Raw genomic sequence first — 27,716 nt, 5'->3', positions numbered from 1 at the left:
GGATAAGATTTTTTGGTTTCTACGTGTCAATACTATTCATATTGGATAATATTTTCGGATAAGATTTTATTTTATTAGTTGTATTGGTTGGTATTTATAGGAAAAAAAAAAGTATGAGGATTTGGTGTTAAAAGTGAAGAGTATTGGTTGGTATTTATAGACATTGGCGAACCCAGAATTTTTGTAGCAGATGTGCAATATTGACTAAGTATGAAAAATGATTTTTTGGAATAATCATTTTCTCAAGATAATTTTTGGCGGCTTTTATTCCTTACACATCAAATAAGAAAACTTGATTTTATGAAATTTTAATATGAAGTATATATTGACTTAATGAGCCATCATTTTTAGCTTAAATCGTATTTTGCACTAAAACCGATTTTTCATATTTTGATTTGATGGGAATTTGATTTTCTAGTATTTTTATTTGAATCCAAATAGGGGATACTTCCTTATTTACATTGTAAACTTAAGTAAATGGAGTAATATAAAAATAAATTAAAGTAAAAGGACAAAGACATTTACTTAAATATTGAAAATGGAAATAAGGTATAGAGAAAAAAAAAAAATCTGCCTTGCCCTCGGGCCAGCACTCGGGCCAGTCTTGCCCTCCGGCCAGCCCAGTCTGCTAGGTCCCACCATTTGCCCGGGCTGGATTTTGTTGCTGGAAACCATTTTTTTGCCCAAACCCCCCCCCCCCAGAGTTCAGCCTTAGCTGCTGGAAATGCTCTTAGTGTTGTGCGGTTACACCACAAAAACCGTTAAATTAACTTATACTAGCCCTGCCAATTGGTTATTAATTTTTTTATATATAATAATATTTATTTATTTATTTATAATTTTAAATAAAAAAATTTAATGTTTAGTTTTGTTTCATAACATTCCATTTGAACGATGGAATTGAAAATTATATAAAATTTTAAAATTATGTAATTTAGAAAATATAGCCCGCCTATTATCGATCCAACTTAAGTCATCAATAGATAAAGGTTCAAATGGAGCATAAATTTCTGCCAACAAAACTGAGATTAAGAAACAACAACAAATGGGCATCAAATAGCACATAAATTCTGGTTGGGTCCCTAGAATTTTGTTTTTCTTTTTGTATTTTTTCTTTAATTTTTTCAAAAATATTTTTTTAAAATAATTTGACCAATTGTTGGATGACATTTTGTTGATTTAGACGTTGGGCGGGGTGAAGGATTTGGCAATAAAATTTAGTTCATGTACTTAATTTTCCAAAAAAAAGTTGAGAGTGCAAATTGAAAATAGTGTACAAATTTATAGAGTAAAACGACAGTTAACCCTCTACAAAATTTGACAGTTCTCCTCATTTTTCTTCTCCTCCCATTCCCCTATGACCCTTCAAACCTGACCAATCCCCCCACGTCCCCCCTTTTGTTTTTATCATCCCCATACCATTCACCCCATCCCCATCCTCCCCCTGATTCCCCTATGACCACTGCCCATAAACGAACCTAGAACTCACAGACCCAGCCCCATCCCCCATCATAGACCCACCCCCAACAAAACCAAAACCCACAAACCTACCCCTCCAAACGAACCCAGAACACAGAGACCAGACCCATCCCTCCCCATAGATTTCTTCTCCCTTCTTTCTATTTTTCACCCACACTCCCCTTTAATCCCCCCGACACAACCCCACCCACCCACCCCAACACCCCACCACCACCAACACGACGAACCTAGAACCCCAGCCCCCGCAACCACCCATTTTCTCCTTCTCTCTCTCTCTCTCTCTCTCTCTCTCTCCTATTCGAGCTCCCCCCTCCCCTTTGTATTTTTAATTACAACAAAAGGGAAAGAGGTGAAGTGGGTGGGTCCCTCTATTTATTAAAATTATTTATTTGAGATTTTACGTTATTTTAACATATAAAATGACTAATTTGCCTACAACAGAAAATTTGATGAAATGTTGAGATTTAGATTATAGGGGGGAATTAGCAATAAAAATTAATTCGTATACTTAATTTTCCAAAAAAATAAATAAAAATTTGAGGGTGCAAATTGAAAGTAGCGTACAAGTTCAGGGGCAAATCGACAATTAATTATTTTGTAAATGACACTGTAGAAATTGTAAAATTACGTTTATTTTGGTGGAAATTAAACTCGGGAATTTGATACCCCAATTTTCACAAATTTTTTTGTGCGTCATTTAATAAATTCCTCAGTTAAGTTGCCAAATAAGGAATTGTCAATTTCTCCTACCCTCTGTTTGGATAAAGGAATTGAAAATTACATAAAATTCTAAAATGATGAAATTTAGATTTCCATAATTTCAATTTCTGGCAATTGAAGATTTTAGTATTTGGATTTATGTATTTCGAATTTTGTGAATGACAACATTTTTTAAATGGCACTATCCCGACTTTTAGTTAAATTATGAGTTCTCTCATCCAAACAGAGGGTAAAAATAAGACCATTATCTAATTTTATTTTTAATTTTACAATTCTTTTAGTCTGAAAAAGTGTGAATTTACCATATTATTCTCATTTAATTAATAATTTCAATTCTTAATGTTTGCTAAACTACGGGCATTTTTTAGTATTTGAATGTTTTATCATCCTCTGCCTTTTGCTTTATATACATAGATTATGTTAATCCAAATCCTCATCAACCTCTGTCTCAGTCTCTGAAGAGAGCAAGAGGGAAGAGAGAGAGAGAGAGAGAGAGAGAGAGAGAGAGAGAAGGAGTCAAGAAGGGGAGGTGGTGGTGAGAGAGGAGAGAGAAGATAAGACAATTTGTTGAAGAAGACGAAAAGGAAATAGAGTTATGACTTATAGGTTATATCCCGTACATTATATATATATAAGGCTGGAACCATAGTCTAAAATATCAATAATATCGACGAAATATCGAGGATATTATCGTTTTTTCAGATCATGGATATTTTGGAACATATCCATACACATATCGTATAAATATCAATAATATCGAAAAATATCGATGTCAATATAATTTCACTCACACTTCAGCAATATTTTGTCAAAATATCGCTATAATATTGAAAATATAGTAAATATCAATGGAATGAAAAAAAGGGGAAAAAACACAAAGCACACTCAAAGGGGATTCAAACCCTTGCCATTTCACTCCTCCAATGCCTTAACCACCATGTTGTTTATGTTTTAGTGATAATGTGCTAAAATGTGTATATTTATATTGTTGTGTTTTGAACTGTTTTTGCAAGAATCAGATTTTCACATGAGAATGTGAGTCTTTGACATTTCCTTTTGGGATGGAATTGAGCGGCTCATGGAAAGAATCCGAGATCCAATCTCAAATGATTTTTCTTATGGACAATATCAACCAAACTTGGATCCATATGGGTGGCATGTTAATTACATGCCAAACTATTTTGGGGATTTATCATTTGATGACTACACTTCACAATACACTTACTCTACACATAGAGATGATGAAGATAGTGAAAAATTTGAACCTCATAAGAACTCTATGTGGTACTAAGTCACTCATGTATCTTACCATGCTATGTATAAAGTGTAAAATACTGTAGTAAATCATTATATATAAATGATTATGGTGTGTTTAACTTCTTTCATTAATTACTACATATTTTCTACACACAATGTTTGTCAACTCACTATATAATCAACTTAAATCAGTTAAACCCATCATGCAATGCATTTCCTTCTAATTGTTTGTGATAAACTAATAGATAATTGATTGAATAAACATCCTCCAAAGTTTCAATAAAAATTTCCAAGTTTTTCTTACATTTTTCGTGGTTTTTATTATCGATATCGATAATATCCTAATATTCCATCGAAATTTTCGTGTTTTTAGACTATTGATATTTCTGATACCATCGATATTTTAGACCTTGGCCGGAACTATCCTTAAATATGTTTTTTTTAATGCAATATTGAAACAAACGAGTTTCATACAACAATGGTTTTGGTTTGGGTTTGGCGTTATAAGTTGGAGGTCCGGAAAAAAAAAAAAAGACAGCAAGTTTTGGGCCGATATTTTCAACTAAAAAAGCCCATCACCCAAACCCATCATGAGCCACTACTTATCTTCTTCCTCATCTCTTTCTCTCCTCCCCTTCTCTGGTTCTTAGGTCATGAATATTGTTTGAGCAAAATTCCACACGAGGAATATTTGTGAATTGATTCCTCAACCTTCGATCTTCATTATCTCTCTTCCTCAATCCCTACAAAATAAATATGAGTAAATAGACCACACCCAAGGGTGTTGGCCAAAGGCCTTCTGATGCCTAAGTTAGTTCAATTGGATCTTGATAAAGATACGACAATAGCTAAAATGAATGAAGTTTTCTCTTACGGGGAGAGTCGGGTGGCCTTAGCCATGTGTGGTGGCCAGAGCCATGAGAGTGGGGGAGGAGGCGACGGCAAGAGAGAGAGAGGGTTTTTTCAGGTGAGGAAACGTTACCTTAAATGTCTTGTGTAGCTATGTAATTATAGTCTCCTTGTGTGCTAGGGTTTTAGGAATTAGTAGAGATTGATTCCTTGATTTAGGAAGATATTCTTATCTTAAATCAAAGATAATTTCCCTAATTAAATAGAATTTAATTAGGGTAATTAGTTTGACCTAAGAAATATTCCTTTTCCACGTGTCGTGACAGGACCCGACCCAATTTCCACTTTGGAATTCGAGCCAAGTCCTGTGCGTGTCCGACACCTGGCGAATGTCGGGCACAAATGACCTTTTTACCCTTCTTACTTCAATTTTTTTTTAAATTTTCCTTAGACTTCTGCCGAAAATTCGGCAGAGTCTCCCCTGTATTTTGACCAACCCCAAAACTTTTCACCTGCCAAACAATCTCAGAAACCCTACCAACAGCCAGACTAAGTCAACAAACAGATTCCAACCTCAGTTCCTTATGTTCAACATGATATCAGAGCATTTTCTAGGGTTTTCAAGGTTGCAAGGATTCTACAAAACTTTACCTTGGCGCGGAAACTATGATTGGCCCGGTGGTGGATCCCGCGTCCTTCTACGGCCTGGGGGAGAAAAACAGGTTGAAAATGTGAGTGGACCAAAGCAACAATAATGTTCTTCAAAACAATTCTCATAAACATAATATCCCCCATGGTAAAATAAATTTAGCTAAATAAAACTGAATACTTACTTATTATATCACGCGAAGTCAATTCAAGGCATTCTATATCAGTCATATTCAAACTTGAAAGTTTCATACAAACCACTGAATTCAAAGCTTTCATAAAAGTACTGAAATCCAACGCGTATAAAAACTCTGTACTCAGATCTTTCATAACTGAACAAATATAAAGGAATCTATATCTGAAAAATCAGAAAAACTGATTTATAATAGCTGAAAATCAACATTTAATAAAGAAACTCAGAATCCTTTGAAAATACCACCAGTATGTACCCCCTGTCATTTCCGTCAATTCCCGGGCAGGTCTCGGGCGTCACACAGACTTACCCGAGCCGCAAACTGGCGAAATCAGGGGACTATGATCAGCCTGTCCTGCCGGCAGATTCCTCGATGACACTAAGTCAGCTCGAGTCGCTCTGGCAGGATGCAGGGGACCGTAGTCAGCCTGATCCGCAATCCTGGCAGGTCTGGGGGACATAAAGTCAGCCGAGCCGCAATCCTGGCAGGTCTCGGGACACCAAGTCTGCCGAGCCGCAAATCCTGGCACTCACGGTCCGAGCGGCCCCGAAACTCGTGAGGCAAGTCAAGTGCACTGACTGAACTATAATCAGACTGGATGTCCGTAGACATCGGTCCGACTCTGGGTAATCACCATAAAGAAAAACGGGTACAAGGTGGTTTTAAAATAAAGTCCTTGTAAAAAGAAACATCTGAATAATAACTGTAAAACTCAAGTCGTGCTGCGGTCTTAACTGATTCAAAACTCAAACTCTGTTTCTGTAACTGGTAAATAAGCAGCACCGACTTATAGAATTATTATTGTACTGCTCATATTCAAAATCGTATTAAAACTTACTCAAAGACTGAATGAAGAAACTTACTCAAATAAACTCAAATATAAAACTCATTTATATAAAATCATTTATAAAATCTATTTTATATAAAAGCACATCAATTCATATAAAAGCACATCAAGTCATTCATGAAATCTGATTTATGAAAGAAGGTCCACTCACAGATGGTCCAAGCTAATTTGACCCTTTGAAGCTTCCTCATGCTTATCGGCTGGACCTCTGATGCCTGATTATCCATAAAGATTAAATTAATAAACTGCTGAATAAAAAGAATTTCAACTAAACACCCTGCCCCCGGCTCCTAGAAATACGTTCACTCGTTTCAGGTTCCTCCTATGCCCACCTTAGCTTTTTAGACTCTTAGGCCAGATTTGGAAGACCCGACGCTTACTGAAGCGATAAGCTATCCGACCGGCCGACCCGGGACCCCGCGGTTCCACGGCCTCCGATGGCCAATCTGGGCTTCCCTGAAGGTTTCTCATACAGCGGGAACCATATTCTGCGAATTTGGTCCGAATCGGACGGTCGGATCGGCCAAAATCGCATAATCTCTTAAAACCCTAACCCTAGCCCCAGGGTTCGCGATTCCGGAGTATCCGGGACTCCGATTCGCAATCCGTCGAATCCTACACGATCCTGAAATCACGTAGACCGACATATCCGAAATTCAGCTCGATCCGACTATTTAACGACACAGCACTCACGGATCGCGCGATATGGAAAATCCGTTCGGGGCTCAAACGGACTCCGAATCGAGATCCGCGAAATTCCACACGCTCGTGACGACACGAGGGTCACAAATCTGCACATAATTATATCATTACCCTCGCCCACGCGCTCCAGCACGCGCGGGCAGCTTTGGGTGTCCAAAGCGATACCGGGTGGCCGAAAAATCTCGGAACCAAGACTCCAAACTCCTACCCTAGGTAAAACACCCCATTTGGAGTCACTTTTGTTCTTGGACCACCCCCAAAAAGTGACCAGAAACCGTAGTTTCGAAGGGCCGAAGTTTCGGCCAAACTTCAAGTCGAAAATCGAACCTCTTATCGCTAAAATCGATCGAAGCCCATATACCCATCAGCTAGAGCACGAAAAATAGATGAGAAACCATACCTTACTCGATCGATTTGGTGGAGAAACGAAGGAGAATTTCGAGCTGGAAGTTCGGGTGGCTTTGCAGGAACCTCCGTCGGAAAACATGGTTTTCCGGCCAACTCAGGGCGGCCCCGGGGTTGAGATCGGTCAGGTTGTGACGGCGACACGAAGGCGGACCCGTAGGTACCAACGGCGGAGATCGGCTCGGCTTGTGGTGGCCGGGCCGTCCCTTGGAAGGCGAAGGGTCGCACGACCCCAAATCGCGCGAAGGAGAGAGAGGGAGGAGAGAGAAAGTGACGGGGGGAAGAGAGAGAGGGGGTATAAAATCTGACTTTTTGGCCAAATTACCATTTTGCCCTTCGCGGTTTTTAGACCATAACTTCTTCGTTACGGCTCCGATTCGGGCCTACTCCGTGTCTACGAACTCCTTTCGCCGCGCTCTACGCAATGGCGTAAGCGAAATTCCCAAATTCTTTCTCGATCAAAAAGTCAAATTTTCCCCATTAAAATATGCGAGGGCAATTTGGTCATTTTGCTAAAAGATATTTTCCTTACCTTTCTAGATATTTCTTTCTTTTTTTGATATTTTATTTTGGGTTCTTACATGTCGTCTTTTTATTGGCTGGTGAAATATATGTTTTCCACAAATATGATTTTATTTATTTTTTATTTATCTCTTTCCTTCTCTGGGTTTGTGATGAATCATGGTTATTGCATTAAATGGGTCAGAAGTTTCCAACCCAAATACCACTCATTTATCAAACGAATAATACAATACGATTGAGGTAATCCGTTTATTTAATGACTTGCAGTTGCAGAATAGTGGTCTCAGGGGTCGTTTGGTATGGCATACTGTTATGGACTAGACTAAGTCTTGAGACTGTCTGGGATTAGCTTGGATTGACCTAAGCTGGATTAAGTATTGACCTACTTTGGTGTTGTGTCTGACTAAAAAGCTGGATTGTAAAAATAATGCAGACCTATGTTTGGTGCTGTGTCAGACTAAAAAAGAATTTTTGTAATATTTGAATTTAATTAGGGATTTTGACTTAAAAAAGATTTAAATTTAATTAAGGATATTTAATTAGGGCTGATGTGTGAAAAAAATATTATAAAAATTATAAAATTATTAATAATAAAAAAAATCCATTCTCTCATTCTTTCCTCTTCCTTCCTCTCTCTTGCTCTGCCTTTCTTTCTCATCTCTGCCTTCATTCCTCTCTGTCTGTCTGTCTTTCTTTCCAAATTTCCAAAGAGAAAAACAAAAAAAATCCAATTAGCCCCACACCACAACTTTTCACAAACCAATTACCACACCACAAAATTAAAATTAAAAAACAAAACAAAACAAAACGCCCAATTGCCCAAAACACAATTGGGATCGTAATGATCCCTTTCTTCTTCTTTGGCCATTACCAGAATGATGGCCGCTTGGCTCCAATTAACGGAAGCAACTGAACATCTTCATGCGATTTGATATGGACTTTGACGGCAGCCTCACCCAGCTCGAGCTTGCTGCCCTGCTCCGATCTCTTAGCATCAAGCCCACCGGCTACCAGCTCCAAGTCCTCCTTGCCAACAGAAACAGCACCATCGAGTTTGACGAGCTAGTCACCACCATCTTGCTCGACATGAACGAGGAGATCCTTATCAACCAGGAGCCGCTCATGGAGGTCTTCCAGTCGTTCGAGAGGAAGAGAATGAGAAAGTGAAAGCTGTGTTGGTCGGACTCCTGCGTTCAAAATAGCGCGCTCGCTATTTTGCGAATTGCATTTCATCTCATTGTATTGAACGAGCGAGTCCGGTGTTTTTTTGACTCATGGACTATACAATCCCATTTATGTTAGTCCTCTTTCACCAAACCCTCATGACATCTTGACATTGTATATGTGTGAGAAAATTCTATCGTCTAATATTACTTGTGTGGTTCTCACACACAATGCCAAGGTGTCACGGATGTCATGGAATTTTAAATCTGAAACTTAAAGCTAACAAAATTAAACTTGTTGAATGTGACGTGGTAAACGAGTTGACTCAAATTATTTATTAAAGGCTAGTTGAGCATCGCTGTGCTATGAAAATAATTGATGTCAGATTTGTTGTGAGAGAAAGCAGTTTGGCTTTTGGTAAACTTTTTGTTAAAAGTGTTGGTACTAATTCTCGCATAATCAAAAAATGATTCCTGCATAATCATTAAACCTAGCGCCTCTTCAAAACTGATTCTAGCATAATCAGAAAATGAAAGCACCTCATTAGATGCTTTCCCTTATAACTTTCTCTCACAACAATTTTCAACAATAAGTGATTTTCTCATAGTTTACCAAACGGGCTGGACTTCCCAAAATTTTTAAAAAATCACTTATCACCCCAGATAAGCAATACCAAACGGGCACTAAATGGATTCAGCATGTTAATAAAAGGGTTGAAACCCACTCATTTATCATCGTGTTTTAGCGAGTGGACTCAAATTTGACTTGAATTTTTTTGTCATACGGGTTGATCCTAACCGATTTTAACAAAGTTAAATGATAAGTACCAATTTGATTTTTAGGTAAAGCTCAGGAGACATTGCTGATATTAAGTCTATTTAAGAATGAGACCCATAGACTAGTTGTCCATGACAGTGAACCTACCCCCTCACACCTCACACCTAAGTTCGAATACCCCTCCCATCACTGGTAAAAAAAAAAAAAAAAAGGGACCTATAAAATGCATCGCAATGCAATATAGGGAAAACTATGAAATGATTGACAAACTGAAGGAAGGAAGATGTTGCAATGTTTGCAAAAATGTATGTTAAGAATACAACATTTTGAATGTCAAGTAACAAAGTGCAATTTCACCCAAACCAGAGTGTGTGGAACGAATCCCATAAATGCAATGAAGTGACATTTAGATTTGGCAAAAGAAATACTATAAACCAGCTAATATCCCCTGTATCGTGTTGTTCCTTTTATGATATCCATCAGAAAAACAAAAAGATAAATTAAAACAGTTTCTCTATTTTAAATTCCAACAGAAACTCTCTACTTTTCTATCTGATCTTTTCTAAGCAAAAGTGACTAATTACATAAACCCCATGGAGAGATTGCACTGTAAAAGTGGTTGCTCATAAACCCTCATGACAGTTATAATGCTTCTTCTACTGCAGTGGAGAGTTAAGGCCCTCTTGAGAAGACAGTGAGTGGAGAGGTTGGTGCCTCTTGGAACTAATAGAGGGTACTTTCCTGAAGGAAGGCCTCTTGTCAAGCTGTTGTAGTGTTCTCTTTGCGTAGAGTGTCTGAAACAACGGAGATGCGTTCTCCTTGAACTTGAGAATTACGAAAAAGAGAACCCGGTACAACACAAGAATCGCTACAATAGCAGCCAAGTCCCACCACTTGGAGTGGTCTATTGGTATCCCAAACATATGTTGGATGATGAAGTCGCCCGTCAGTTTTGGATCACCAGGTATCATTGGATCAAACTCAAGGCCAAGAAAATCATTCTTATAGGCGCCCTGCATGTCAAATTATGATACAAAAATTAATACCATCTGATTTATAGCATCAGCTGGCTGATATGGTGCTTAATACATCATATGTTAAAACCTAGCCTGGCCTGCATGGTGGCATTATGGAAGTTAAGCTGCCTACATCTATGATATAGAGTAGTTTTAAAAAAATATATATATCTTTGGGGGTGTCTTTTACATCTTCAGTCAGAATATAGACTATCTTCCTTTATGTTCAGCAGTTTCACTCAATGTAGTTAGGCTGCTTTAATTGCATCTCTAAGAAAATGTTGAGATTCTAAAATGTCTTAAAATAATTCTGTTTCTAACTTGTTGGGAATGCATTCATCTGACAAAGCAATGAACCTTTACTGTGTTTCCTTTTTCTTTTTGCATCTGCAATGATTATTTATAAGACAAATGAATTTCTTTTTGTCCATTAGTTGGATCCTGAAAAGGTTTTTAACTGCATAAGTTCTGAGGGAAAAGGAAGACTTTGCAATTAAGTGGACTTTTATGATTTTGAGGGGAAAATCCATTTGAAAAAATCATTTCCACAAGCGGCTTGAAAAATATAGATTATTAACAAAGTGTTACCTGTATTCCCCATGAGCCATAACTGAGATATGAAACTGGGTAGCGCCAGAATGGCTTGGGAAGATCCGGCAGCAAGCGGAAGAATCCAGAGGTCATCATCAGGATTCCCTGCATACACAAACATTTAGTTGAAAAGGATATATCAGCAAGGATAGACTTGATGACGGAAACAGAAAATGAAAGCTTATCAAACATTTGAGTTTATCTCCTTACCATGATTCCAGCTCCTGTAATTATGCCCATCAGGAAATTGGGAACTAGAGAAGCTACAACCATCATGAGGCTCTCTATCACAGAAATGCAGGCAAATATATTGAGACAGAAGAACACATAATGTGAAAATTCTGTCCGAAATTTCACCAAATAGTAAGTAATAGTCCCACTAGTAAGAGTAACTACAGCCAAGAATGGGAATGAAGAGAGGAAGTTGGATATGATGAACACTGAAACTCCATAATACCCATTGAGTCTTTCTCGATAAAACACCTGTTTACAAGAAGAAAACAAAGTATGAGAAGCCAATAACTAACAGAAATTTCTACTGTGTAACCCTTTGTACACACACAACAAAATATATACATATGTATACTTGTTTCTGTGTGTGCAATGTTTACCTTCATTTCTTCTATGAAAGATGGGAAACCTCCAATAGACATAAATGTCATAAAGCCCGTTATAAATGCTCCACATGCTGCCCGGGCAAAGATTGCAGTATAGCCGTTGCCAACTTCAAAATAGATAGTTCCAACGCATATTGATACAAGTATATAGATGATTATCCTTAACCAGTAATACCCCACATCTCTAGACATGTTCAGAGATGATCTTCGCAGCAAGGTTGAAAGTTGCTTCCACCAACTTGCTTGACTTCCACTTTTCATTTCAATTGCATGTCCTTCCTGCAAACAAAGACTGCTTCATACATATTGCAAAAACTGCATAGTTCACATCTTTTACTTTGTTCCTTTTTCATTGCAAATATTTAAAAGCCTCAGTTCTACTTTAAGCCGCCACCCCTTTTGCCAACTATGCCAAAGACTAGGGATTAACAGATGTAGCTTAGTTATCATGTCTTATTTGTGCCGATACATAAACCTTAGTTGACAAGGAACATGATCCTTGCCAACCTATGGATGCAGTCAATTGTTAAGATGAAAGAGGGAGGAGACTTCCCCTTTAAGAATTAATTGTTAAGATGACATAATGGCAACAAAACAATTTCAAATAGGTTTCAAAGGAAAGTTCAAACATCATGAAAAGAAGTTAACATGTATATCTAGAAAATTCTCAAAGTAGCATCATGCTTTGATTTCTTATAGGCAACAGCTAACACAAAAATAGGAGAACCAAGTCGATGCATAAGAATTTGCTGTTCTAACTTCACAGAAAGTAATGAGACTACAGAGCTCAAGTTGGAAAAGTTACAATTGCTAATATGGCTTGCATCCTAGCTCTCATTTTATCTGCGTACTTTGAACGCTTGTATTTCTCAACAAGCCTGGCTTTGATCTCTGCTGTTGCCAAATTCATGAGAGGGTCTGATGATGTTGGGACATCCTATATAATTCAGACACAGAATTAGAATTAGTACGAGAAAAGAATGGATGAAATAAAGAAAGAAAAAGGAAGTGTGTGTTTGGGAGGGGAGGCGGTTTGCACAAGTTGAGGAATTGGTTCTAAAGTATGACACAAACGAGATTCAAAGAAGCAGGTACTGCATTGTATTTCATTTGAAACATGAAAAGGAATAAAGGGTGTTGAACGTTTTGCAAATAAAGAATTGAGTTAGAATTATACGCACACGAATTCTTTGAGATCCTTTCAGGGTGGCAGTCACGATATCAAAATCTGAATTTATACATCGTAGGAAGTGATCAGAGGGATTCCTTCTACTAGGACATGGGACACCCGCTTCAGCAAAAAACTACAAAAGTGAAAACAAAAACTAACATTAGTCGCAGAGTAAAACAAAATTGTGCTTTAAGAATTCAATTGTTGACCTAGGAATACTCATAAACAAGGTTAAAGATCTCCTAAAGTGACACTATAAGAATAAATTAGAAACTCGAATTATAAAAATTCTAAAGCAAATTGGGATTAAGTTTTCAGTTTCCTCCAAAACCAAAAATGAAAAACTATCCTTATAATCAAGCTACCAGATTCCCAGGCTTACCTCTATAGCAGTCTTTGCTTCTCCAAAATAAACTGTTTCACCGCCAGATAGTAGGAAGAGGTCGTCAAAGAGTGCAAACACTTCACTACTTGGCTGGTGAACTGATGAAACAACCGTTCTTCCATCACGAGCAATGCTTCGAAGTGTTTGAATAACGAAGAAAGCCGAGGCACTATCAAGGCCACTAGTAGGTTCATCAAGAAATAATATGCAAGGCCTTGTTAGAATTTCAAGTGCAATGCTTACTCTTTTCTTTTCACCACCACTAATACCTCTTAAGTGCCAGTTTCCGATTGATCGATCGGCGCATTCCAGGAGGCCCATTTCCATAATTGTTCCTTCCACAATGCTCTTAACCTCTTCTTTTTTAAAACTACTTGGAAGCCTCAAGTGAGCCGAGTATGTTATGGTTTCTCTGACTGTGAGTGTTCCCAATAATACATCCTCTTGTGTGACATAGGCCTGGAATTGCACACAATTATAGTGAATTAGGAGCATGTATGCTTAAACAAGTGGCAATGGCAACAAAATTCTCTTCAACATGTTTTTACTTGATAATTTGACATGCCATTTTGCCTTTCTAGTTTGAGAAAAAGGTTTCTGAGAATTCAATTCCTATATATGGACAATATCAGAATTTCGATTACAATGTGGAGTTTCAATCCCCACCCTCCTTGCTTCAATTAAATTTCAGGTTACATATTTATATCAAAAATAAAATAAAAGACTTTATATTTAATTTATAAAAAAAAATTATATTAGAATAAACTTTTGGAATATAGCGAGTGGTCAAATGCTCTCGTTGAGAGTCGAACTCAAGACCTCCCGCTTACTAAACGGGTGCTCTAACCAACTGAGCTACGAGAGCCATTTGTGTTCTTCTTTCTTAAAACAAAAGATAAATACAGAGGGCATTTTTTGTTTTTGTTTTTGTTTTAAAAGAAAGAGGAACATAAAAGTAAGCGGGAGGTCTTGAGTTCAACTCTCAATGAGAGCATTTGAGAACTTACTAAATTCTAAGTTCTTTCTTTCATATTTTTGGTATAAACATTTAATTTATTACAAAGAAATCTAGAAGAAATATAATTCACAACAAATGAGCAAACCCTTGATTTGAAAGAAAATCTTTTACTTACAACAGCACCATATGCAAGTCTTTTCTTCTTTCCATTAAACAGAATATTTCCAGTCATGACAACATTTCTTGAGAGTCTGCCTGTGTCCAAAACAAGGATATTTTGAAGAATAAGAAAGATGTTTTTTCAGCAGCTAAAAAGTTAATGCAATAATTATTAAATTGACTATCTGCCTATACCCATGATAAAAGTCTTGGACCATTTTGTTAACCTAAACAAAAGCTGCCAGGTGTTCTCTGCATTAAAAATTGAGTTGGACCTGAGCAGCCCATGCTTATAATGGTCCTTGCCCATGAATTATGATATTATTGGAGGCTTTAAAACCAGTCATTCACCATTTACTTTTCATTCTGTCACTCTGCCTCCATATCAAAAGAAATAAAGAGTTGTGGAAAAATTTGGTGGCTGGTAAAGGCTTTTTTTTCCATTCATTCAAACTGTGCCTTGTTCCATTGAAGTCCAATACCTCATTGGCTACTGCTATCTAATTGATGGGTGGCTCTTAAAGGCAGTAAGATAAATGTGGGACAAGATTTCAGCCTTGGATTGGATATTTTTCTGCCAATTAATGGTGACCGGAGGAGAAGGGGAAGAGAGTTATAAAGAATTTTTTTTCTTCTTGATTGGTCAATTTCTTAACACCCAAAAATTGAGCAGCTGAATTGTCTTTTTCCAAATAGAAAAATAGCAGAATTAAGTGACTAAATAGAAGTTTCAAATTCAGGATAAACTTTTGTTACCAAAAGCTGGCCAAATTAGTTTTACAAAGGAAACCCTTTTTTTTTTTTTTTTTTATAATAATATTTTTTACCAGAAGAAGAACAAGATTCATTTGAACTAGAACAAATGGAGCTCAGTAAACAAACGAAAAACAACTAGTTTTGCCCAAATTACTTCACTTTTGGGAGCTCTGCCAAATCATGTCATGGGTTCTCTTTTTCTAAATCATGGGTAGTCTTTAAATTAGCTAAAGGAGTATTTGGATGCAAAAAGTACACCTTTAATAAGCACCAAAAGTGAAAAGCTTGGATTTATCTAAAACAGAAAGGATACATTCTACTGATATATATAACAAAAACAGGTATGATAAAACCAAAGAAATGAAATACAAATTTTTGTTTCATGATGAGAGAGAGAGAGAGAGAGAGAGAGAGAGAGAGAGAGTACCTGCTAAAGTATCAAGGAGGGTTGATTTGCCAGAACCAGAAGGACCCATAATAGCCATGATCCTACCAGGCTCAGCATACCCACTAAGACCATTGAGCAGCCTCCTTGTGGGTGATCCTTTACTGAAGTTTGGTAGAACCGCACTTAGATCTTCCCACACCAAATATGCACCTCTTCCACTTCCTCCTCCACCACCGCTATGCCCACCGCTTGCTCCCTCTATCTCCATTTTCTATTTCTATTTTTTCTGTTGCAGCTGCCTTTAAGCTTAAGGCCTCACAAACCCATAACAAAAAGAAAAGGAGATCACATTAAGAAGGAAAATATCTTTGACATATGTCCATGTAATATGGTTGAGCAGACACCAAACAACTACCTATCTGCTATCCCTGCTATGAATTTGGAGGAGGTGTATGAGCAATCAATGAGGAGAGAGAGAGAGAGAGAGAGAGAGCAGTCTGTGTGTATGCGTGTTTTCGAGTTTGAATTGAAGTGAAAAGAGATTGGGTTGGTTCATAAAGGTAGGTGGGGAAGTGAAGGAAATAAATGTATGATCATAATGACAAATGTGTGTGCAGCAACAACTCCACTAAGTCATGGTATTTTTGTGATTTGTTCCCTTCTATCTTCCAACTAATTTTGGCTTATACATAATAAGACATTCAAATTTGTGATTACATTGATTGCACCCATGGGTTCCCATATGTAGATTACATGTGCATGGGAAATATGATTGAAAGAGATTACGATGAGTTGAGCCATCCTTAATTACATTGTTGGATTGGATGGCAATATGAAAACAAAAGGTTACGAAAAGAATTCGCGTCGAATTTCTAAATTTCGTAAATAATAATTAATTTTATAAATTTAAAAAAAATTAAAATTAGAAAGTCTTTGAGAATGATGAGGTTAAGTATGTCCTGGATGGTAATTTACAAGTTGCAACCATGATTTTGTTTACTTGCCATAAGAAAAGTACTTGTATTACTATTTGCTGAGCATAAGAATTTAATTAGATTAAGTACTTAGCCCTCGTACAATCTTGAGGGGACTCGCGGGTAGAAATTAGGGCCCATACCAGAGTGGTTACAATTTGGATCATCAGGTACGAGACATGAATGGTTCACTTGAAAACATGATTTTTTTTCCACCGTTTAGACCTAACATTATTTCCATCTTCTATAAAAATAAAGTAAAAATTTAATTCTAATTTCCATAACTCTCCTCTCTCCCTTAGACCAATTGGTCAATCCTAACATATGTACATGGCCATTGTGTGACACCTGTAAACAGATGGGATTAAGCCTAATTCCAAATTGAATTTTAAATTTGGATCGTATTCGGATTGTAATATGAGAGCCTTTTTTCAAAGTTTTTTTTGGTCAATTTTTTTAAGGTTAACTATAACTTCAATTTACATTAGACAAGTATGGGATGGGATTATTATCGGATTATTTTAAGACTTTAGACAAGATGGCCAAAAAAATACTTTAGACAAGATCAAATTTCATTTTTAACAACGTGATTTTATTTATTTATGTAATTCTTATTTTAAAATTTGATCTTTTATAATAAGTAAATGTGTTTCAATACATGGAAAGCTCAAATTCCTCTTAAACACATATTTATAAGGACTCTTTAGTTTTAACCCATAAAAAATTTAACTAATTTGGAAGAAAGATAATTAATTTTGCTTAATTAATATAAAACCAAAGCCACCTAATTTTACCAAAAGGACATCCAACAACCCTAAAATTACTACATGTGCCATTGTAGAATTGTACCATAAGGGTAGAATTGTCTTATCAGAAGGGTAGAATTGTCTTATCAGTTGTTATTTTTTACCTGGCCCAACGAATCTGGGCCTCTCTTTGGGCTAATCCAAAATAGTAGTTTTTTCCTATGTATTAAAACTAAAACCAAAATATCCAATATCTTACAAACTAATTAATAAAGTTAATTATGTCTAAAATCTAATTTTTCTTTTTATTTATTTATGTAATTCTTATTTTAAAATTTGATCTTTTATAATAAGTAAATGTGTTTCAATACATGGAAAGCTCAAATTCCTCTTAAACACATATTTATAAAAGGTATAAAAATAATATTTACATTATATCACACCCTAAAATCTGGATACATAATAGCAACAATCTAAGGACTCCACGAAAGCAACACATTCCTTAAAATTGTTATAGCATTGTATCCCCACGTTCCTTAAAATAAGTTGTTTTATTTATTTCTTAATTAGATACGAGTTAGATTATTAATTTATTAGTAACAATCGATTCGGTCTTAACCTTGGTTAAGTTTACAAAACAACATAATTTCAAAACAAGACCAACAAAATGGTTATTGTTGGAACATGAATTTTGGCAACTAATCACAAGGTGACATGTGAATAGAGGAAGATTCCTTAGGTCAAATAATTGCGTTAATTAAACTCGATTTAATTAACCAATTATCTTTGATTTAGATAGAAATATCTCCCTAAATCAAGGATCTGATTCCCATCAAATCTCCTTGATATTATCCTGTCATCTCATTTAAGAATGGCTACACACCACACATGAGGTAATCCAAAAAACTCTAGAAAAACGAGCAGACCAGAAGGGAAAAGAATCAGCCATAAGGAAAAAGACCAGAAGGGAAAAGAATAGGCCGAGGAGATGGCGGAGTTCGTTCCCTTAAGTCGAGTAGACCAGAAGGGAAAAGAATCAACCACTTCGCAATCGCAATTGCTGAACCATTATCAAGAAGAACAAGTTCGCCCTAAGGCTTCTCCTGAAAAAGGATGGAGGCCTAGAAAGACGCCGGACTCGAAGTTCTTGATCCTGACAATCCAAAAGGAAAAGCGCAGATTAGCTTGAGCCTAAGCATAGAGGAAAAAGTGGAGCTGACCACCTTCCTCCTGAACAAGAAGGATGTATTCGCATGGTAGCCACCTTACATGCCTGGCATCAACTCTTAGGTCATCTGCCATCAATTTCATGTCAACCCAGCCAGCAAGCCAGTGTCCCAAAAGAGACACAACTTCGCTCCCTAGCCACTTGCCATCCTCGAAGCCGAGATTGACAAACTCCTAGCAACCGACTTCATTGGACAAAGTCTCCTACTCCGATTGGCCAATGTTGTTTTGGTGATGAAGAGAGATCAATGCAAATGAAGGGTATGTGTAGACTACACATGTAAGAACCCAAAACAAAATATCTAGAAAAGAAAGAAAATATCTAAAAAGTAAAGAAAATATCTTTTAGCAAAAAGACGATATTGCCCTCGCATTTTTTTAAGGGGGAAAATTCGACTTTTTGATCAAAAATGAATTCGGGAATTCCGCTTGCGCTGTTGCGTAGAGCACGGCGAAAGGAGTCCGTAGACACGGAGTAGACCCGAATCGGAGTTTTAACGAACATAATACGATCAAAACATCGCGAAGGGCAAAATGGTAATTTGGACAAAAAATCAGATTTTTATCCCTGTTTCTCTCTTTCCCCCGTCATTTCTCTCTCCTCTCTCCCGATTGCACCCAGCCCGCGACCTCCTCCCCTTCCAGCCGTCCTAGCCGCCACCACACCGCGACCCGATCTCCGGCACCGGTCCCATCCGAACCGCAGCTCGCCCGCCGACATTTCCCGACCAACCCCAGCCGTGCGCACGCCGGAGCCTGGCCGGAATCGGCCATTGTTGCCGTCGGTTGTGTTCGAACTTTCAGTTCGAATATCTCCCTCATTTCTTCACCAAATCTTTCGAGTGAGGTATGGATCTTCACCTATTTTTCATGCTCTAACTGATGGTAGGCTGGGCTTTGATCGATTTCATCTCTAGATCACTCGATTTTCGACTTGAAGTTTAGCCGAAACTTTGGCCCTTCGAAACTACTGTTTCCGGCCACTTTTTGGGGGTGGTCCAAGAACAAAAGTGACTCCAAATAGGGTGTTTTACCTAGGGTAGGAGTTTGGAGTCTCGGTTCCACGATTTTTCGGCACACCCGAATCGCTTTGGACACCCGATCTGCCCGCGCGTGTGGCGGCGCGTGGGCCAGGGTGGTGGCATGGCTCTGGCCAGTTTTGAGGTCCTCGTGTCGTCACGAGCGCGTGGGATTTCGCGGATCTCGATTCGGAGTCCGTTTGAGCCCCGAACGGATTTTCCATATCGCGCGATCCGTGGGTGCAGTGTCGTTTAACCGTTCGATCGCGCTGAATTTTGGATATGTCGGTCTACGTGATTTCAGGATCGCGTAGGATTCGACGGATCGCGAATCGGAGTCCCGGATACTCCGGAATCGCGAACCCTGGGGCTAGGGTTAGGGTTTTAAGCAATAATGCGATTTTGGCCAATCCGACCGTCCGATTCGGACCAAATTCGCAGAACATGGTTCCCGTTGTATGAGAAACCTTCAGGGATGATCAGATTGGCCATCGGACACCGTGGACCCCACAGGTCCCGGGTCGGCCGATCTGACGGTTTCTCGCTTAACAGAGTATCGGACCTTCCAAAATCGGTCCCAGTGTCAGGAAGGGCTAATGTGGGCATAGGAGTAACTTGAGACGAAATACACGTATTTCTAGGAGCCGGGGGCTGGGTGTTTAATTTAAATTTTATTTATCCAGCAGTTGTTTAATTGATTATTCTTGGATAAGCAGGCACCAGGAGTCCAGCTAATCCACAGGAGGGACCTTCGAGAGGTCCAGCTAGCTCGGACCAGCTGTGAGTGGACTTTTCTTTCTCAAAAAGATTTTATAATCATATTTTATATTTGATCTTGAATAAGTGATTTCAGCATAAGTTTTATGATGCAAATACCCTTATTTTATAAAATTAGACTAGCAGCAGATTTGTGATTTTGAGGCCAAATTAGTGGTTTAGTTCAGATTTACCAGAGTTCAGAGTAGATCAGTTTTTATCAGAAACAGTTATTTTAGACCACCATGTACCCGCCCTACATTTGGTGATTACCCAGAGTTGGACCGATGTCGACGGACATCCGGTCTGATTTCAGTTAGTCAGTGCACTTGACTTGCCTCACGAGTTCCGGGGACGCTCGGACCGTGAGTGCCAGGATTTGCGGCTCGGCAGACTTGGTGTCCCGAGACCTGCCAGGATTGCGGCTCGGCTGACTCTGTGTCCCCGAGACCTGCCAGGATTGCGGATCAGGCTGACTACGGTCCCCTGCATCCTGCCTGAGCGACTTGAGTGACTTGGTGTCACCGAGGACCTGCCGGCGGATCAGGCTGATCATAGTCCCCTGATTTCGCCAGTTTGCGGCTCGGGTAGCCTGTGTGACGCCCGAGACCTGCCAGGGAATTGACGGTTATCAGGGGTACATTTCGGTGGCAGTTTTAAAGGATTTTAAAGTTTTTAATGCAGTTATGGTTTACTCATCTTTATTAGTAAATTTATATGAGTTATACTGATCTATCTTTGTTTAGTATGTGGTTATAATCATGTTATCTATATTTATTTGAATATCTTAAGTTGATTATGTTCAGATTTTAGTTCGATATCCCTATGTTTTTCAAACGGGGGTTATTATATTCTCAAATGTTTTCACGAGCATTATTTTTGTCCACTCACACTTTCAACTTGTTTTTCGCCCCCAGGCCGTAGAAGAACGAAAGAAACCACCCGGGCCATCAGCTTAGCTCCCGACCCACCACCAAAGTGTAGGAGTTCGTTGTAACTTCTTTGTAAATCTTGTAAATATGCTCTGATATCTCGTTGGACTTGAGAAACTGGAGTTAAGATTTGTTTGTTGAATTAGTCTGGCTGTTGGTAGGATTTTTGAGACTGTTTGACAGGTGGAAGACTTTGGTGTCGGTTAAAATAGAGGGGAGACTCTGCCGAATTTTCGGTAGAAGTCAGAAGAAAATTAATTAAGGAAGGGGCAAAAAGGTCGTTTGTGCCCGACATCCGCCAGGTGTCGGACACACACAGGAGTCGGCTCGGTTGCCAAAGCGGAAATTGGGTCGGGTCCTGTCAACACAAATCTCAACAAGGCATGCCCGAAGGACAACTTTTTTTTGCCAAGAATTAATCAACTCATGGATTCAACCTTCGAGAATCAACTGCTCAGCTTTATGGACGCGTACTCTAGCTACAATCAGATCATGATGCATGAAGACAACAAAGCAAAGAATTCTTTCATAATTGAAAGAGGTACATAATGCTAAAAGAACACCGGAGCAACCTACAGGAGGCTTGTGAACAAGATTATGAAGGAGTAGATTAGAAAGACTATGGAGGTCTATGTACATGACATGCTGGTCAAAGCTCCCTAGCGACCAGATCACATCAAAAACCTTGCCGAAGCTTTCGGCCTACTTCGAACATACCAAATGAAGTTGAATCCAAGCTAGTGCACATTTGGAGTCTCATCTGGCCGATTTTTAGGATACTTAGTCACTTAAAGGGGCATCAGCGCTCACCCTAACTAGATCAAGGCCATCATCAACATGAAGTCACTTGCCACAACAAAAGAAATACAAAGTATGAAGGTTAGAGCAGCCACTCTGACCTGATTTCTTTCCCAATCTACCGACAAGTGCATGCTATTCTTCAAAGCCTTGAAGAAAGGACGAAGAGACAAGTGGGATGAAGAGTGTAAAGTAGCTTTTCCAGACTTGATGGCATACCTCACTTCACCTCCCCAACTTGCAAAGCCTCAACTAGGCGAAGACCTGTTCATCTACCTAGCCGTGTCCAACTCAGCAGTCAGCTCAACTCTCATTTGAGAAGAGTTAGGGGAACAACATCTAGTATTCTTCACATGAAAAGCTCTCCTTGATGCATAGATTCGCTATCCGAAATGGAGAGGCTCATTTTGGCCCTTTTAGTTTCTACGAGAAAATTAAGACCCTACTATCAAGTTCATCTGATAATCGTCATGATAAAATTTCTTTTGAGATGGATTCTTCATAGCCCCGATGCTTCTCAGCAACTCATGAAATGGGCTATCAACTAGAGTCAATATGACCTCCTCTACCGACCGAAGACTACTATAAAAGCCCAAGATTTAGCATATTTTGTTTCAGAATTCACTCCATCCTTAGCAGAAGAAGAGAGACTGGTCAACAGAAACAAGGAAAGTTCAAGAGCAAAAAAGAAGTCCTCTGCCGAACTTGACCAACTCAAAGATATGTGGCAGTTGAGCATAGACAAAGCGTCAAATCATAACGGAGTTGGAGCATGCATAGTCATAATCACCCTGGGCAAGACTATGTTGGAGCAAGCAATCACACTTGGCTTCCTAGCTTCAAACAACGAAGCGGAGTACGAGTCATTGGTCGCTGGATTGCGCTTCAAGAGGTTAGCCATCTATTCAGACTCCTAACTTCTCACTAATCAAGCATCAGGGAAGTACATGACAAAACACCCAAGAATGATCCAATACCTCGACAAAGTTCAAGCACGTTTTAAGGCATTTTCGACCTTTACCATCCAACAAATTCCCAGAGCAGAGAACACTTTGTAGATGCACTGGCAAGCCTAGGATTAGCGCTAGACACCAGTTTAGGCACTCAATCTTGATCGAGCACCTTGATCAACCAAGCATTGAAGAGGCAGAGCACGCAGACTTAATGCAGATCGATGAGGATCCCAATTGGCAAGACCTCATCATCGACTACTTGTTAAGCAAACATTTACCAAGTAAGAGGTCCTAGGACGGAAAAATCCAGTAGAAAGCCATAAGGTACTACGTGCAAGACAACAAGTTTGTTCATAGATCATATTCCGGTCCTTATCTCACATGCAAAATTCACGACAGCGAGTATGGAAACCATTATGGGAGAAGATTACTCACCCAAAAAGCTCTCAGCATAGGCTACTTTTAGCCTACCATGTGCCATAACTCTACGGAGTATGTCAAAAGATGTAATCGATGCCAACGATACAAGCCAATTCCTAGTCTACTAGCTGAAGTGTATCATCCGCAGAACAAGCCATGACCATTCATGCAATGGGCCATTGACTTAATGGGTCTCATGCCACTAGCTCCTACCAAGAAGGATGATGATCGTGGTCACCAACTACTTTGCAAAATGGATTGAGGTTGAAGCTCTCTCCTATACTAAAGAAGCCGACATGGAATGATGCATCACTAAGAACATCATCCACCGCTTTAGCTACCCACAGTTGCTGGTCACCGACAATGGATCACAATTCATTGGCAAGAAGCTCATCGAATTCTTTGCGAAGTATGGTAAAAAGCAACACTTATCAACTCCAAAATATCCACAAGGCAATGGTCAAACGGAGGTCTTCAACAAGATTGTGCTGGACTGTCTGAAAAAGAGATTGGAAAGCACTAAGGGAAAATGGGTAAACAAGTTGCCCGAAGTACTATAAGGTTATCACACCACCAAAAGGAGATCAACTAGCGAAACCCCATTTTCTTTAGGCTTCGGAACTGAAGCAATCATTCATCTTCATATCACTTTTCTATCCTTGAGCATCGAGGTGGGCATCATTTATCATAATTCCAAGCAAATGAAGACTAACCTAGACCTGCTCAAAGAAGAATAAGAAAAACCATTGTTTGAGTTGCAACTTATTAGCAACAATTGATGTCCTGTTACCACAAAAAAATAAAACAAAAAACAAAAAACGCCTTATTTCCCAGCGGATGACTAAGTCCACTCCACTTCAATTCGAAGAAAGTTCGATTTTGGCAAAAGAAGGCACCCTTTCCGTAAGGGTGGGTAAAAATAACCCTCAGCAGAGGAAGGCACCCTTTTTGTAAGGGTGGGTAAAATAACACTCAGAGAGGAAGGCACCCTTTACGTAAGGGTTGGTAAAAGTTAACCCTCAGTAGAGGAAGGCATCCTTTACATAAGAGGTGAGTAAAAATTATCCCTCAGTAGAAGACAACATCTTTTACATAAGATGTGGGTAAAACTTATTCCTCAATAGAGGACGACACCTTTTTTTTAAGAGGTGGGTAAACATTCAAGAATCCTAAGTGAGATGTTCAAATGCTAAGAACATGGTAACTCACTCGGTGGCTGATTAACACATTAACTCAGCCAAAAAAGAAGATGAATTCGAAAGGTTCTTCAGTATCTAAACAAAACCTTCCTTATTTCAGTATGATTTGAATCTCTTTAAGACCATCTCCTGACTTAGGCATTGGAGGTTTTAAAACCTTGAATATTCATCCCATCAAGAGACAACTCAAGCAGTTGCCTAACTAAGAGGCCAACATATCCACTCAAGAGAAACTCACGTAGTTTCCCAACCAAACAATTAACAAACCCATATTAAAAGCGTTGGTAGGCCACTCAAGCGGTCAATAAATACACATTCAAAACGCCAACAGGCAACAAAAAGCAATCAGTAGACCTAATCTAGAAGTTCAAATATATTAGTAAGCAGCAGACAGGCCCAAGTTCAGCAGAATAGATGAAGTGGTTAACCGAAACTAATACTTAAAGCTACAAAGAAGAAAAAGTCTTCAAATACTTTGAGACGTCAGTAGGAGTGACGGTATCCTGCTCACCTTAAGTAGAAGACTCATTCGGAAAAAGCTGCTTAACCTTTTCATCACTAATAAGGTAGAGTGAAACAACCCCTTTCTTACAATCCAAGTAGAAGAGAGAAGTCAGCCAGTCACATACATGCTTCATCCTTAGGAACATGCCTCCTTTTTCTAGACATGCCGGTCAAGGATTTATCCATTTCATCAAGTTCATCATCCAAGTTGGGACCATGATGTTTCCATATTTCAACATCTCTGGCTGGGGGCAAACCACCTTCATGTTTTCATGGCTTGGCGAACTTTGGCCATATCAGGCTCGAGATCAAACCTTTTACTGATCTTGTCAATTGAAGCAGAAGACAAAAGTCAGTTGGTCATAAGAACTCACATATAACAAAACCTTGTTTATGTGAGTAGGGCAGATCAGTAGTTTGAGACATACCATAGCAAAATATTGCACCAATTGGCTAGCTCAACAGCTACTCAGTCTAAGCTGACCTCAAGATGGCATAGTTGCTTGACTCAAAGAAGGAATCAAAAAGCTTTCTCAAGTTAGGAGCCCAACTCTCAAGAAGAGCCCATCAGCAAGTGGGAGTTGGAAAACCCAACAAGAATTTCACATCCTCAACATGCCCTACTCCCGCCATGCAGAAGCTGGGAGGCATTTGTGAGAACATGAATTTTGGCAACCAATCACAAGGTGACACGTGGATAGAGGAAGTTCCTTAGGTCAAATATTGTGTTAATTAAACCTGATTTAATTAACATTAAGATAGGAATATCTCCCTAAATCAAGGATTTGTTTCCCAGCAAATCTCCTTGATATTATCATGTCATCTCATTTAAGGAAAAGATAATTCCCTTCCATATGATAATTATCTCTACAAACCCTAGCTAATGAGGGGACTCTATATAAAGATGGCTACATACCACACATGAGGTAATCCGAAAAACCCCTAAAGAAACTCCCTCTCCCTGAAGCCACTCTCTTTCTCTCTCTCTCTCTCTCTCTCTCTCTCTCTCTCTCACGGCTCTGGCTGGCCACCCCATCCCTCTTCAAGAAGAGAAAGCTCCATCCTTTCAGTTAAAGTTGTATCTTCTTAAGACTATTTAACTGACTTAAGCATCTGAAGGCCTTTGGCCAACACCCCCTAGGTGGGCTCCATTGATCGAATTTATTTTGCAGGGATGAAGGAAGAAGAAGATCAAGTGAGAAGAGGATCATCTGCGAATATTCTCCCTAGAGGAAATTTGCACAAACAGTTATAAAGGTTTACGACGATTCAAAATGAAGTAAGGGTACAAAAGAGTCACAACTTCAACAAAGTTTACCCAAAAAAAAAAAAAAAACACAAGTTTATGGTTGTACAAGATCCAATCAAATCCAATTTTTATCGATTTCAATGATTTGGAGTATTGGATTGGATCCCTAATTTCCAAAACTAACATGATTGGATCATATGATAGAATTTTTTGTGAGGATCCAATCTAATTAGTTTATGCTTATTTTGCTCATTAGGTAATTGTCATTAAGAAATTTATGAATATTTTAAGTAATTGGATGGAGTTATGTTTAATAATTTATAAATCAATTTATATAGTATTTCATTTATATTTTACATTTACATCAATTAAAGTGTTTGATTATATTAAACGTGACGATAAATGTTGCATATTTCATTATTATCTTTTTCATTATGAAAACCAATCATCCAATCCAATATCAATTGGATTAGATCAAACTGGATTTAAACATCTAATGTGATCGGATTGGATGCGGATTGGCGAAATTATATTGGTTTTTAACCAATTACACTCACTACACAAGTTTATCATCTTGCCTTACCCAGGAGGTACAACAAGAGTTGCTAAGTGCTGGAGTTGACAAGTACGTAGCAAGGTCACCTCGACCACATTTGAAAATAATTAAAGTATTTACCTTATATAGAAGCATAAAACGTTAAAACCATGCACATGATACACATTTATATATTCGACTCATGAAATATTTGCATGGTCAAGCAATGTTCGAAAACAAACCCAAAAATCAATGGCGGACTCATAGACACAAGAAGATGCAGATGCATATCAAAGGCAAATAAGTTCATAGAAGTTATAACTACTGACCAAAGATAAGATAATTAAAATAGCATCTGAATTAGAATATCATTGATAATTTAGTCCACAACTTTGAAACCCCCATGAACTCCTTCCACAATGCTCTTAGACCTCGTTTGTTAGGGAGGACTAGACTGGATTAGACTAGACTAATAAAATGCCTATATTTCATGTGCAATCAAGGCATAATATGTATATTGGTGTCTAAATAAGTTTTAGTCACCCATTCTCAGTTGCGGACCCAAACTTTCGTTCATCTGGGGGCTTAAAAAGTAAATAAACCAATTTATAATCAAACAAAAAATATTTCCAACTTTGAATATTGATAACATTGTCTAATAAGTAAATTTACAATTGTCCTCGACGACTTTTCATATTATGAAAACGTTGCTTAATCTCTGTTGCTAGATTTAAACTTTTCCCACTAGAAAGCTCGCCATTGGTCAGTGCTTCAACTCTTCAACTACTTTGAGAGTTTG

The 27,716-nt window shown here is 38.5% G+C and overlaps 1 protein-coding gene and 1 non-coding gene across 2 annotated transcripts; both read right to left on the bottom strand.

Annotated features, from left to right (window-relative positions):
• Positions 1–9,950: 9,950 nt before the first annotated feature.
• LOC117624642 (ABC transporter G family member 15-like) lies at positions 9,951–16,091 on the bottom strand. The gene is made up of 9 exons (XM_034356017.1): positions 15,645–16,091; positions 14,478–14,557; positions 13,342–13,803; positions 12,970–13,092; positions 12,594–12,725; positions 11,783–12,067; positions 11,382–11,654; positions 11,169–11,276; positions 9,951–10,577 (listed from the first exon to the last, which is right to left on the bottom strand). Exons 1-9 carry the CDS (start codon positions 15,871–15,873, stop codon positions 10,221–10,223), a joined length of 2,049 nt encoding a protein of 682 aa, XP_034211908.1. The 5' UTR covers positions 15,874–16,091; the 3' UTR covers positions 9,951–10,220.
• TRNAT-AGU lies at positions 14,136–14,209 on the bottom strand. The gene has a single exon. It is a non-coding gene; the product is annotated as a tRNA-Thr (tRNA).
• Positions 16,092–27,716: the final 11,625 nt, after the last annotated feature.

This window comes from Prunus dulcis, chromosome 4, assembly GCF_902201215.1.
Source record: "Prunus dulcis chromosome 4, ALMONDv2, whole genome shotgun sequence".
In the NCBI taxonomy this organism is placed as follows: Eukaryota; Viridiplantae; Streptophyta; class Magnoliopsida; order Rosales; family Rosaceae; genus Prunus; species Prunus dulcis.
Note: the sequence above shows the minus strand (reverse complement) of the source record. Positions and strands in the feature narration are given on the sequence as shown.